The following is a 13,859-nucleotide window of genomic DNA, read 5'->3' as shown; positions in this document are numbered from 1 at the left end:
GCCGCGGAGCAGCTGGGCCCGTGAGCCATGGCCTCTGAGCCTGCGCGTCCGGAGCCTGTGCTCCGCAACGGGAGAGGCCACAACAGTGAGAGGCCCGCATACCGCAAAAAACAAAACAAACAAACAAAAAAACCAGAAAATAACAAGTGATGATGGGGATATGGAAAAATTGGAAACTTGAGCACTGTTGGTGGAAATGTAAAATGGTACAGACATTAAGGAAAAACACATGGTAGTTCCAAAAATTAAAAATAGAACAATATGCTCCAGCATTTTCACTTCTGGATATATATCCCAGAGAACTGAAAGTAGGGTCTCAAAGAGATATTTGTACACCCATGTTCACAGCAGCATTATTCAGATAAAATAATGCAAAGGTGGAAGCAACCCACGTGTCCACTGACAGATGAATGCATAAACAAAATGTGGTCTATACATACAATGGATTATTATTCAGCTTAAAAGGAAGGAAATCCTGTCATATGCTACAAAATGGATGGACCTTGAAGACACTATACTAAGTGAAATAAGCTAGTCACAAAAAAGACAAACACTGTCTGATTCCACTTATATGAAGTACCTAGACTAGTCAAATTCATAGACAGAAAGTAGAATGGTGTTGCCAGGGGCTGGGGGAGGGGGGAATGGGAAGTTGTTTGATGGATACAGAGCTTCAGTTTTGCATGATCAAAAGAGTTCTGGAGATCATTTGCAGTACAATGTGAATACACATAACGGTACTGAACTGTACACTTAGAATTGGTTAAGACTGTGTGGTATGCTCGGGCTGCCACAATAAAATACCACACACTGAATGGCTTATTTAAACAAGAGAAATTTATTTTCTCATAGCTCTGGACACAGGAAAGTCCAAGATCAAGGTATCGGCTGATCTGGTTCCTGGCGAGAGCTCTCTTCCTGGCTTACAGGCAGCCGGCTACATTCTCACATGGCTTTTCCTCAGGGCACACGGGGAGGGAGAGAATGATCTCTTTCTTCCTCTTCTTCTAAGGCCACTAATCCTGCGGGTTAGGACCCCACTCTTATGATCTATCACGTGTGTCTGACAAAGTAGGATGCTACCTCTTTGTCTTTCAAAACCAACACCTAAGTGACTTGGAAAACAGACTGAAAGTGAGGCAACACTAAGAAAACCGGGGCTTTGTAGGCCAAGTATAAATGAGGCACTGACCCCATGCCAGGTGCTGTAACATAAGCTAGCTACTCCATTAACCAGCACACTAGTCCTCAGGTGGACATCATCATGTTCATCTTAACAGATGAAGAAGCTGCTACATTCAGAGACCTGCCAGAGTCCCAGAGCTGGTTAGTCCCAGGACCCAATTCATAGTCAGGTCTCGAACTCCCAAGTCCATGCTCCTTGCAGGCATCTAAGCTGCTTCTTTTGATACAGAGTGACGAAGATCACGAGGGGGACCATGCTGACGGGGAAAAGAGAACCTTTGCGGAGAAAAAGGCAACTCGAGGGGAAAGAAATACAACCTCCACCTTCCAGTCAGAGAACATAGTTTGCTTGTGATTAACTTCAACCTGGTTAACCAGCATTCCCCCTCCTACGATTAAGGAAGAAGACCTACTTGCAAAATAATTGAGGAATCTATCCTCTCTTCCAAAGATGTCCGATGGCTTTATGATGGTAGCTTCCGGAAATGTGTCTCTCACTTCTTTCTCTCCAGCAGCCTAAACAACCAAACACAACAGAGCTCTGCGGTGAGTTAACGAAGCTCCCACTCCTTCCACTATGGGGACGCTATGCATATTTCAAGGTCGTATTTCCTCCAGGTTAAGGGAATCATATTATTCATAACACTCAGCTACAGTCACCCCCCGCCCCCCGCCCTTATATTCAGTTTCACCTTCCACAATTTCAGTTACCCGCGGTCAACTGTGGTCCAAAAATATTAAACAGAAAATTCCAGAAATAATTCATAAGTTTTAAATTGTGGGCTGTTCTGAGCGGCGTGATGAAATCTCATGTCATCCTGCTCGGGCCTGCTGGCACGTGAATCTCATATCATCACAAGAAGAAGGGTGAGTACAGTCAGCAGATATTGAGTGAGAGAACGGGAAACCATATTCATGAAATTTTTATTATAGTCTATTGTTATAACTGTTTACTTTATTAGTAGTTATTGTTGTTAGTCTCTTACTGTGCCTAATTCATACATGTAACTTTATCATAGGTATGTGCATAGAGGAAAAAGCAAAGTATATATGGGGTTCGGTACCATTCTCAGTTTCAGGCATCCACTGGGGGATTTGGTATACATTCCTCATGGTAAGGAGGAGACAAGTCTACGTGAAATTTTTTAAAAAAATACTAACACATAAAAATGCTCCACCTCTTATAGCTCTTGCTGGGTTTCTTCCCATATTTATTCTAAGGAAGTTTATGAGGAAGAAGAAAGAAGAAAAATCAGAGTAGACTCACTTCCTAGACAAGGTGCAGATACCAGCACCTGGTTCAGCCATCCTGCCTACCCGCACCCGCTGGGGGTGACATCAGAGCCCCGGTGGACTTGGACCTCCGTTTCTTGAGCTTCTCAACTCCAGGGAACTCATCTTCACCCCACTTCAGCCACTCTCAACTTGGAGGCCTCAGACCAGAACAACCCAAGTGCCCCTCCTCTGAGCCCTACATGAAGACGTGCTGCTTTCAGATGACCAGCTCCTGTGCTGCCAGCCTGCTTGTTCTCTGCTCCTGAGATGTGTTCCTTCAACTTCTTGGGGACCCCAGTCCACTGGGTTTGCCTTCCTCCCCACCAATCCCTCCGAACGTCCCTTGCCCCAGATTAGATTCCATGGCCCAACTTTTCCATCACTCTCTTAGCGATACTGTAGACTACCTGTCCCCTTGTCCTTTACTCCCCCCAACAGGCAAAATCCCGATCCTGGAAGAACCCCACTAGCCTCCTTCTTTAAGCCATGCATTCCTGCTGCCTTCAGAGCTACAGGAAAATAAACAAGTACAAATCATCAATTGGTAACACATAAATTCCTGTCCCCAGTTTTAACCGGGCTCATAACATTTCCCAGAAATAGGGTTTCCTTCTAATTAGTTTACCTTTCCAGTTGACAAATTTCAAACCTTTTCTGTTCTATTCAAATTTCTCCCTTACTTTCCCCTCTTCCTTCCAGTAAATGACTTCATCTTCTAATTCAAGGAGAAAGTACAGCAGCAGAGAAAAACCACCTGGTGTTCCCAGTGCTGAATCTACAAAGCCAGGTGCACAAAGCAAGATTCTCTCCTCCTTCGTGACCAGAGTGGAGGAACTCACCTCCTGTCACTTTCTCAGGAACCTGCCCAGTACTCCTGCCCACATCTGCAGTCAGGCTCCACTTACCTGCACCTTCCCACCAGCATTTCAACAACGCCAAGATCATCTACCTTAAAAGAAAAGAGAAATTCCAACTCCACACGCCCCTCCAGCCTCCTGCCCCCTCCTTCCTCGTAGTAAACCACCTGAGAACGATGCTGTCTTACTGTCCCTGCTGCCTCCGCCCCTGACTGCTCTTCACTCACTGCTGCCCCGACACCTGCTCAAACTGCTCTTGATAAGCCCACCGAGGACCTGCGGTGTAGACCCCGGCTGACCCTGCAGCTCTGACTCACCTCTTCATCTTCCCCCTGCTTCTGTAGCCTCAGACTCTCCTGGTGTCCCTCCTGCCTCTCCGGGTCCACCCTGCTCAGTCCTCTTGTTTGCTTTTTGCAGGTGCATCCTTGTCCTCATCCCCCAGGCCCCCCATCAGTGCTCCTCTGGGCACTGTCCAGAGCTCTCTGCTCTCGACTCATCCCCATGAGGCCACCTTGTCCCCTCGTGTTGCTTCAATTAACAACAAACAGTGGGGACTCCCATGTTCATATCCCCAACCACACTCTTTCTTCAGAGCTCCAGGATCTTAAACCCCATTCTCCACTGGGACCTGGGTGACTGACATGCACTTGAGATGCAACCCGAGTCCCAAACTGGATCATCCTCTTCCATTCTCCACAAATAATACCTCTCAATTTGTGCTACACATTGGGATTACACAGGGAGAGGTGTAAATACTGATGCCCGAGTCCTACCCCCAGAGCTGCTATTTCCAGTGGTCTGGGTGCCCTGGGCATCAGGATCTTTCAGTCCCCTCCATGATTCTAATGGGCCACTAAGGCTGAGAACCCCGCCCCCAGCACCCGGTCCTTCTCAAGGGTTCCTCATTTTGTTCAACAGGAGCACCATCCATCCAGGGGTTTAAGCCTGAGGGCTGGGCACCTGCGACTCCTCCCTCACCCTCACCACTGACTACCCCACCTCCGCCTCCTCCAAACAATTGCGAATGCGGATGATTCTCTGAATGCTAGGGCAGAGGCAGGCACGAGCTTCACTCTCTCACTCCCTCTCTCGCTCTCGTACCGAGAATAGTGTGTATGCTGATTCATGACTTATAGTAAGCCTTCCGTTAAGTATGGTAATGACGGTGAGGAGGCCTGTACAATTTTTAAAAAGTATTAATTTTGATTCCAGGTTAAATCATTGCTAGTTAAAAGTGTAACTATTGCTATTATGAATTCCAGCAATAGTATGAAAACCAGTGTATCACAGAACGCTTTGGAATCCCGAGTCAGGTGTTCTTAACCAATTCCTATTTTTTCCTTCCAGAAACTTTGATTTTGAGGTTGTTTTTGTAAAGATCCCCCAAGCTACTTTGCAACACCTAGTGCATCTGGAATTATTTTCCTCAGTGGACTAGAAACTAGATGTGGGCTAAGACCATATGTGTGTTTTATTTACCCTGTATCCCCAGCACCTACTACAACATGGAGCACATAGTAGGTGCTTAATAAATAATTTGGTCAATCAAAGAATGCAGTGGAACCAAAAGCTGGAGCCAGTGTCAAGGAACTCTGTGGTCCTTATCAATCTGACCCAAAACAGGCTCCTTACGGCAGGAACCAAATGCTGAAGGCATTCCCAGGCACCGCAATCCCTACTGAGTCCCTGATGATAAAACATTTCAGGTTACAGACCGACTCCAAACCAGGCTGCTCAATCCCTAGGCACAATCTGGACCACAGTGGGGTTTCTGGGAGTCCAAGAAGCCTAACTACAATGTGAACAGCCATTTTCCCTGGCAAATACTTATCCTGTCACCCCCAGCCTTCACGTCACCCCTCCAAGCATGGCATAAGACCATGACTATGCAAGGGGTCAGAGAAAGAAGGATGGCCCTTTAGCTTGGGTGGCTGACACAGGTATGACTCTTATACAGGAAGCATACTCTACCTTTTGTGTTTACTCTGTAAGTCTATGATGTGCCAAGAAACTTTACACCCTGGGGGGTGGGTAATAGTATGATCTACCCATCTTTGAGGCCGCTTAGCACAGTTCCCTGCAAACAGAAGGCACTCAGCTACAACTCAGCCACACAACAATCACATTCTGGATATGGAGAATTAGAAATCCCCCTTGATTCTGGATACATCAGTGAGAAACCTTTCTCACTTAAACTCACATTTCCAAGGGGCTAAGAAACTCAAGCTCTGTGAACCACTTCCCAAATCAACTTGTTACTTACCTTATTTCTCAGATATTTAGAAGAGCTTTTAATATCGGCATTCAGATGAGAAACGTGAATAAATTTTTCAACTCCAGCTTCCTTGGACACTTGAGCGATTGCTTGGGGAATCTTTACAAAAACATCCTCACAATCAAAGTTTCTGGAAGGAAAAAATAGGGATCGGTTAAGAACACCCGACTCAGGATTTCAAAGCATACTGTGATAAGCTGGTTTTCATACTATTGCTGGAATTCATAATATCAATAGTGACACTTTTAAGTAGCAACGATTTAACCCAAAGTCAAAACTAATATTTTATTTATTTATTTATTTATTTTTATTTTTTCTTTTTTTTGCGGTACGCGGGCCTCTCACTGTTGTGGCCTCTCCCGTTGCAGAGCACAAAACTAATATTTTAAAAAAATTTTACAGGTCTCCTCACTGCCATTACCGTACGTAATGTAAGGTTTACTATAAGTCATAAATCAGCGTACATACTATTCTCTGTCCTCAAGGAATCCCAAGGCTGAGGCCCTTTAAAAACATCTGGCTGCACTGATTGGGCGGGGAGGAGGGAAGTGCTGGGTGCTGGAGGGGAAACCACTGCTCACCCCCAGGCCTTTGTTTTCCTCAGGGGAAAAAAAGGAAACTAAAAAAATACATCAGTGCTTGCTTCGGCAGCACATATACTAAAATTGGAACGATACAGAGAAGATTAGCATGGCCCCTGCGCAACAATGACACACAAATTCATGAAGCGTTCCATATTTAAAAAAAAAAAAAAAAAACATCAGTCACCAGTTAGATCCAACAACATGAACTAAGCGCCTGCTCTGTACAAAAGCACTGTTAGTCATCACGGGAGCTATAAAGTTGAATAAGACCCTCCAAGTCATCAAAGAACTTAAAAATATGTGATGAGGCAGACATATCTAAATAAGTCTAAGTCAAACTTTCATAAAAGTGAAGAAAGAGGCATGAACAGAGTGCTGCGGAACCATAGGATTAAAACATTATTTGTTGATAAACAACCCACACAAGGGCTAAAAAGAACTGTTCAAACTGGTACTCATGCCATCTTTGATTAACAACGTGGAGAACAGATCGAGAACACTGTTCACACGAGAAAACCCAGTGTTCAGCTTGTCGGTCAGTGGAACAGGAAAACCCTCCTTCCTAACCCCACCCCAGCTGGTGATGACACCCACCACACTGGCACAATCCATAGTGGCTTTTTATTGCTTCTTATACTAGACTTACCACCAACTGAATCCCCGGCTGGGGGAGGATAGGGGTTAGGTGGGGAGGGTGGTCACTGGCTGTGGAAAGGTTGTTCAGTCAATAATACTCATTGATGAACTAATGAAAAATGTCACAACTACAATCCCTGGCATGTTACGTGCCCAACAAATGTCTACTGAAACTTAAGCCAGCTTTGCAAAGGAGAAACGAGGGTCAAAGACTTACTTGGTTTCCCATTCCCGCCCAACGAGATTGATGACCACGTTGCTGTGCTCCACAGCTCTTCGGATCGAGTCTTTGTCTCTCCCGTTCCATTCCTATAACAGCAGGAGCCAGTCACATGAAAACATCAGGGGTGCGCCCTGGCACAAAACACGTCTGTAGCTACCCCCATCGGCAAGATTCACAATGGGCCATCTGTTGTCATCACGAGACGGTGCCATTTCACACCGGCTCCACTGACTACAACAGAAACGCTGCTGATTCTCTGGCTCTTCTGGAAACAAAGAGGTCAAAGCACATTTTATTCAGGTAATAGCAGGTGACAGAACTAGAAAAGACACTCTTCATTTTCACGGGGCAGGGCAATTTCTGTCCTCCCAACTGCCCCGCAGAAGCCTGTAAAGGAATCTAGTAATCAAGTCTCCCTTCCTGAATGAAATACAGCCAAAGAACCGAGGATCATTTGGGAGCTAAACTGACTTTCCCTTGTTAGCGCCAACCAGTTAGACGGAAGATAGGAGGGGTGTCTCTCAAAGGTTAACGTTAAATTGGGAATACTCATGACTATTTTCTTATTTCTTTTTAACTCTTTACTCTTTATAATCCCAGATCTGGTCATTTCTGCTTTAAAGACATGAAAACAGCACTCAGAGAGAAGTGACCTGCCTATCAGTTCAGGGCGAGCCGATGGCAGACTTCGGTGGAGACCTGCACTTGTGAGCAGTCGTTTAGGACTTAAGTCAGATCGATGTGTCTTGTCCAAAATAGTGACAAGGAACTAAAGACCCCCGGACAAAGGTAGAGCATTTTCTATGTTAAAGTGAAAATAAAATTTTAAAGCATTTTGAAGGAAGATAATAAGCAGTATGGATTTCTTAGTTGTATCTGTGAGTGGGGGGGGTGGGAGGGAGAGTGAGAAAAGAGGGGAGAGCGGAAGAGAAGTGGGGGGCTGGGGTAGAAGGAGAGACAGCAAGCAATAGAATGCCTGCGCAATTTAGAAAAGAGAGAGAGGGCTACAGGAATCAGATTCAAGAGCAAAAAGATGAAGCCCTTGGCAGGCAGCACTGGTTACAACTGACTGTGGAGAATGCAGTACAAGAGACAGAATGCAAACTCCACTTTGCCATTTACTAACAGTGTACAAATGCTCTCTCCAAACTCCATGCAAAACTTCAAAATACAACCTACCCCACGAGGTTGCTATGACGAGTAAGTGAAATATATAGAAAATCTGCAGTACAGTAAGCAACACACTCAACCAAAAAAGCGCTCTACACGTAATGAACTTAACACGGCCTTTTCAGAGAAGATGACACGGGTGGGAAAGGATGAACCCAAGAAGACTCAGAGGGGAAGAGCTTGCGGCATAACTGCATGAATGGCCCAAGAGTGATGCCGGGAGAGGGGCAGTCAAAAGGAAACCAAATTCCCAGGAATAAGGCCCAGGGGCACAATCAGTTTGGTGAACCAAACGGCTGTTCAGACAGCAGCTTCCAACAGAGACTAAAGTGGGGAAACTGGCACCCCACACCCAATGTGGTCCATCCTTCTCAAAAATAAACAACAACAATATAGTGAGGCGTCCCCCCTGTTACAACTTTCCTGGGCTTCCCCTTTCATAAACATGACCGTATTCAAAGTTATGCACTTTGTGTCTGTATTCCCTGTTAAGACTGAGTTCCCTGCGGTCTTGTTCAACAAGACACACTCAGAGCTTAGCTCAACGCCAGGAACGGAGCAGACACAACAAACACCCGTGGAAAGCATGGAATACATGTCATTCAGCTTAATTCCAATGACTCCACATTTGCAAGCCGGTAAAAGTTTTCGTCCATCACTTGTGAAATACCTCAATTTTGAGGATTGACAAGGTGACTGATAATCTTCAGCCACAAAGAACTAGGAAAAGGCTAAGCTCCTCTAACTGTAATACCAAGCAGATATTTGAGAATAAGATTCTGGAAAAGAAAAACACTTTAGAAATAAGAAGTTTCCAATATAAATATTATATTTAGCTTGTGAACCTTCAGAAAAGAATAAATGAGAATGCCATTAAAAATAAGTCAAAATTTAATGAGGTCACAAATAATCTGTGTGAATAAAATAGATACTAAGGATGTCTAACAAACATTTTTTGAAAGAGGAAAGTGTGTCAGTGGAAGCGCTCAGGCCCAGGCAGGATGATGAAAGTAAGAAAAGTTAAGCTACAAGAACAGCTGACCCAAGCACCCAGGCCCAGAGTGTTCCTCCATAGGAAACTGCAGGCACTGGGACAGCATCATTCTCTGAGAAAAGGACCTGTGCACTGTAGGATACTACCCAAGCACCCAGGCCCCGAGTGTTCCTCCATAGGAAACTGCAGGCACTGGGACAGCATCATTCCCTGAGAAAAGGACCTGTGCACTGCAGGATACTCAGCATCCCTGGCCCCTGCCTAATAAACCGGTATGGTCTCCGCTCACTGTGACAACCAAAAGGGCCCACACATTTCTCATCACTCCCTTGAATGTTCTCCCCACACAATTCCCCCTACCCCGCTGGCAACTAACTATTGGCCTAAAGGAAGAACCTGCAGATTGAAGAATAACTACAGTGAATGCTCACGAAGAACTGTTGGAAGTCAAGTCTATCCAAGCCAACCAAGTTATAAAACACCCTATTTGTGATTTTCTCTGTCTATCGAAGCACTGTCCAAGAGAAATATAACACGAGGCACATATGTAATTCTAAATTTTCTCTTAGCCACTTGTAAAAGAATAAAAAGAAACAGGTGAAATTCATTTTAATAATATTTTATTTGACCCAATTTATCCAAAATACTATTTCAATAGGTAATAAATGTAAAAATTATTAACAATATATTGAATATTATCTTCTTCGAACCAAGTCTTTGAAATCTGATGTGTCATTCACACGTACAGCACACCTCAATCCACACCAGCCACATTTCAAGGGCTCAAGAGCCACACGTGGCTGATGGCTACTGGCCAGCATAGGTTTAGAGCAGAGGTTGGCAAACTATGGCCCACAGGCAAATCTAGCCTGCAATCTAGCTTTGTAAACAAAGTTTTACTGGAACACAGCCGCTCCCATTTGTTTATGTATTGCCTGTAGCTGCTTTTAGGCTACAAGGGCAGAGCTGAGTAAACATGACAAAGAGCCTATGACCTGCAAAGCCTAAGGTATTTCCTATCTGGCCCTTTAGAGAAAAAGTTTGCTAACTGCTGGACTAGGGTTTACAAGAATGGCCTGTGAATGGAGGATGCCCTTGGTCCACTCTGGGGTGAAGCTGCTGCTTTATTGTACTGCCTCTCTATGCTAAAAATGACCTTGGTAATTTACATTTATCAACTCCAACAATCAGTAACATGGGCTCTTACCAGAAAGATAATCTGGCCCAGGTCACCCATCGGGCGAAGGTGCATGGTATCATATGGCTCACACCGGTAGGGGACGATCACTTGTGACCCCATGCGACCTAAAAAAGAATGGGTTGGAACAAGGATCCACGTTAACATAATATGGTTACATTATACAACAGTGATTTTGTAACATTTAAATTTTAGTATGATAGGTGAATTGATGCTATTTTTAGTAAGAAACATATTTTGCCATGCTAGAGATGTCATAACTTTTCAGAGTCCCCTTTCCTGTATTAACGTCCTGGGGCTGCTCATAACGTACAGCAGACCAAAATTACATAAATCCAAGAGAGGAGTAGTTCAAAACACCGTTACGATAAAAAGAAACAGTTCTCATTAGGCAACTGTAATAAATGGCTTTGGAGTACGTTGAACGCAAGGAACTTTACCAAGGTGGTTGACAACATAGCGGCCCAGGAATCCTGTTGCTCCAAACACGGTGGCCACAATCCCACTGCCTGAGGAAGGCCCACCTTTCCCATGAGGTATGAGTGCATGATGAAGCTGGCGCTGCGGTGGGCCATGAAACACAGATGTGGCTATTGTAGTAACAGAAGAACCTTAAAGAGAACCCCAGAATATACATAAAATTGACCATGAATTCAAACAGCTTCTTTTCCTAGAAACACAACATTATTTTGCTATTAGTATTTCCATTTACTTAGGTTACAGTTTAAATTTAATGTTTATAATTTAAGTAACAACAGCAACCATAAACACAAATTATTACAACAAAAAATCCATAGGACACAAGGAAATGTATAAAAGTTAGAAAGCAAACTCCCTGCCCTATAGGATATAATTTACCTAAAAAGATAAATCACGTTAAGAAAGATAATAATAAACAGTTACAAATTAAGAGAGTATAAATCTCTACATGAAAGGAGCAGAGAGAATGCAAAGTAAAGGTGCCATAAGTTAGAGAATCATGAGGAAGGACTCCTGAATAAAGTGTTTTGAGAAAGATTTGAAAGAGTAATAACAGAAAAGATAGATTTCCACGTGAAACACGTAACACATCTAACAACGTAGGGGTGGGAATGAATAAGCCCAGCGCAGGGAACAGCAAAAGACGTGCCTGCAACAGACTGTAAAACTGATGATGAATGAAAAACAGAGTTGACGATATGGGTTGGAGGTAGAGGTAAGAGATTATTTTTTTAAAAGAGTACAGTTCAGGGGCTTCCCTGGTGGTGCAGAGGTTAAGAATCTGCCTGCCAATGCAGGGGACACAGGTTCGAGCCCTGGTCTGGGAAGATCCCACATTCCGTGGAGCAACTAAGCCCGCGGGCCACAACTACTGAGCCTGTGCACCACAACTACTGAAGCCCGCAGGCCCAGAGCCCGTGCTCCACAACAAGAGAAGCCACCGCACTGAGAAAATGGCGCACCACAACGAAGAGTAGCCCCTGCTCACTGCAAGCAGAGAAAAGCCCACGCACAGCAACAAGACCCAACGCAGCCAAAAATAAATAATAAATTAATTAATTTTAAAAAAATAAAATGAATTAGTTAAAATAAAATAAATTAGTTTTAAAAAATAAAGATAAGAGTACACTTCAGACTTAATAACAAACTAATGAAAATCATCAAAAGTAGATAAGTAAGTAACTAAGAAAGTATCAATGAGTCTGTTCTGCTTTCTAGAGCTGACTTTCCAGTGGCACTCTGCCCAGAAACCACTGATTTTCCCATCCAAAAGTACGGAACTGGAGAAAAAGCCTAGCTTACCGAATAGTTAATGCAACCACAGAGACTAGAAACAAACAATGCAGATCAGACACATAACACTAACAAAATAATAACGTATAAATAACAGCTAAACTTACAAAGGCACCTGGCATCGTTCCTAGCACTTAATAGATATTATTTTATTTCACACTATCTTTATTGCCACTTTACAGATGAGGAAACCAAGGCTCAGAGGGGTTACATGACTAACCCAAAGAGCCTGCAAAGGAAGTTGAAAAGTGGCCCGGTGAAGTGAGAGAAAAAAACAAAAGAAAATGGTGTCCAGAAGCCAAAGGAAGAAAGTGACTGATGGAGAGAATAGTCAACTCTATCAAATGCTGCTGAAAAGTGAAGTTAAGAGGAGGGCAGAGGACCCTAGGATATAGGCTGTAAATGTATATTGGCTGTAAATGGCCTGAACAAGAGCAATTTGATTGGATTAGGAGAGTGCGGCAGGGAGGTCCTAAGAGGAGTATCGAAAATTCTTCTCAGGGGATACGATGTAAAGGGACAAAGAAAAATGGGGCTAGAGGAACAGGAAGACAAGGAAGGGTTCTTTTAATATGAAATATTATAACATATTTAGATGTTGATGGGAACGACCCAGCAGAGGGGAAATGTTAATGACTCAGGAGAGGGGAGGAAGGAGGTTAGGGAGGATGGGCTCAGAGGCCACATGAGGGAACCGGCCTTCCATCAGACCAGGAGAAGCTCATACACTGTAAGAGGAGGGGAAGCAGAGCATTATCCCAGCTCAGCTATTAGATTATCATGGTGGGCAAAAGATTGTTCCCATCTGATTCCTTTCCGTTCTCTGTAAAGCTAAGTATAAGACAGAAGCACGTATTAAAAGTTTTACTCGCCGCAACTGGAGAAAGCCCTCGCACAGAAACGAAGACCCAAGACAGCCAAAAATAAATAAATAAATAAATTTATAAAAGTTTTAGGAGATTGGCAGTGTTAACTAGTCATATGGAGAAAGGGAAAACAAACTCCCTAGAAAAAATGTGCTGAAAATCCACTTGAGATTTGCATTCGTGGATTTAAAATAAGGACACTCAATTCGTTTGCGGAGTTTTCCTTAGCTTAGCTCTCAGCCGCTCAGGGGCAGGCAGGAAATACGTGGAAAACATACGTGGAAAGCTTGGCTTAATCAGCATTGATTTTTTGTATGTCAAAGGGATAAGGGCTGGGGAGTTAAGAATGTATGAAAGGGAATGATTAGAATGATGAGTAAGGAAGTTAGGGCACAGCATAAAGGACAGAGCAAATAAAATCAGAATTACTGGAGTCTAGGTATGAACATCTCCAAGGATTGTTATGAGGATTGGAGTAAATGTGTTTAAAGCATTGAGCACATTACCCAGCACACATTAAGAATTCCAGGAGTATTTTACTATTACTTGGAAATTCCTCAGAAAGTAATGTTACACTAACCTCACATGGTTATTTGTTTTTTCAACAATTACCAGCCAAGCATTATTCTGGAAACTGTGACTAACATAGTAAAAAAAGACAAAGTCCCTGGCCTCATGAAGGTTACATTTTAGAGGGTTGATATGAAAATTAATAATAAATGGGTAAGGGCTTCCCTGGTGGCTCAGTGTTTAAGAATCCGCCTGCCAATGCAGGGGACATGGGTTCGAGCCCTGGTCCGGGAAGATCCCACATGCCGCGGAG

At 43.7% G+C, this 13,859-nt stretch overlaps 1 protein-coding gene and 1 non-coding gene across 2 annotated transcripts in view; one reads left to right on the top strand and one right to left on the bottom strand.

The window, feature by feature from the left end:
• LOC112066518 (NADH dehydrogenase [ubiquinone] 1 alpha subcomplex subunit 9, mitochondrial-like) overlaps positions 1-13,859 on the bottom strand; it is a 22,170-nt gene that overhangs the window by 4,601 nt on the left and 3,710 nt on the right. The window contains exons 2-6 of the mRNA XM_028497128.1: positions 10,838-11,008; positions 10,407-10,504; positions 7,030-7,121; positions 5,581-5,722; positions 1,599-1,701 (exon numbers count right to left, since the gene is read on the bottom strand). Coding sequence (XP_028352929.1) covers positions 1,599-1,701; positions 5,581-5,722; positions 7,030-7,121; positions 10,407-10,504; positions 10,838-11,008 — 606 coding nt within the window. The remainder of the gene's footprint in view (positions 1-1,598; positions 1,702-5,580; positions 5,723-7,029; positions 7,122-10,406; positions 10,505-10,837; positions 11,009-13,859) is intronic.
• Positions 6,228-6,334, top strand: LOC112066529 (U6 spliceosomal RNA). Its single transcript, XR_002892706.1, has one exon. It is a non-coding gene; the product is annotated as a U6 spliceosomal RNA (small nuclear RNA).

This window comes from Physeter macrocephalus, chromosome 12 (assembly GCF_002837175.3).
Source record: "Physeter macrocephalus isolate SW-GA chromosome 12, ASM283717v5, whole genome shotgun sequence".
NCBI classification, from domain to species: domain Eukaryota; kingdom Metazoa; phylum Chordata; class Mammalia; order Artiodactyla; family Physeteridae; genus Physeter; species Physeter macrocephalus.
The sequence above is the reverse complement of the archived record's forward strand: the minus strand, read 5'-3'. Positions and strand labels throughout refer to the sequence as shown.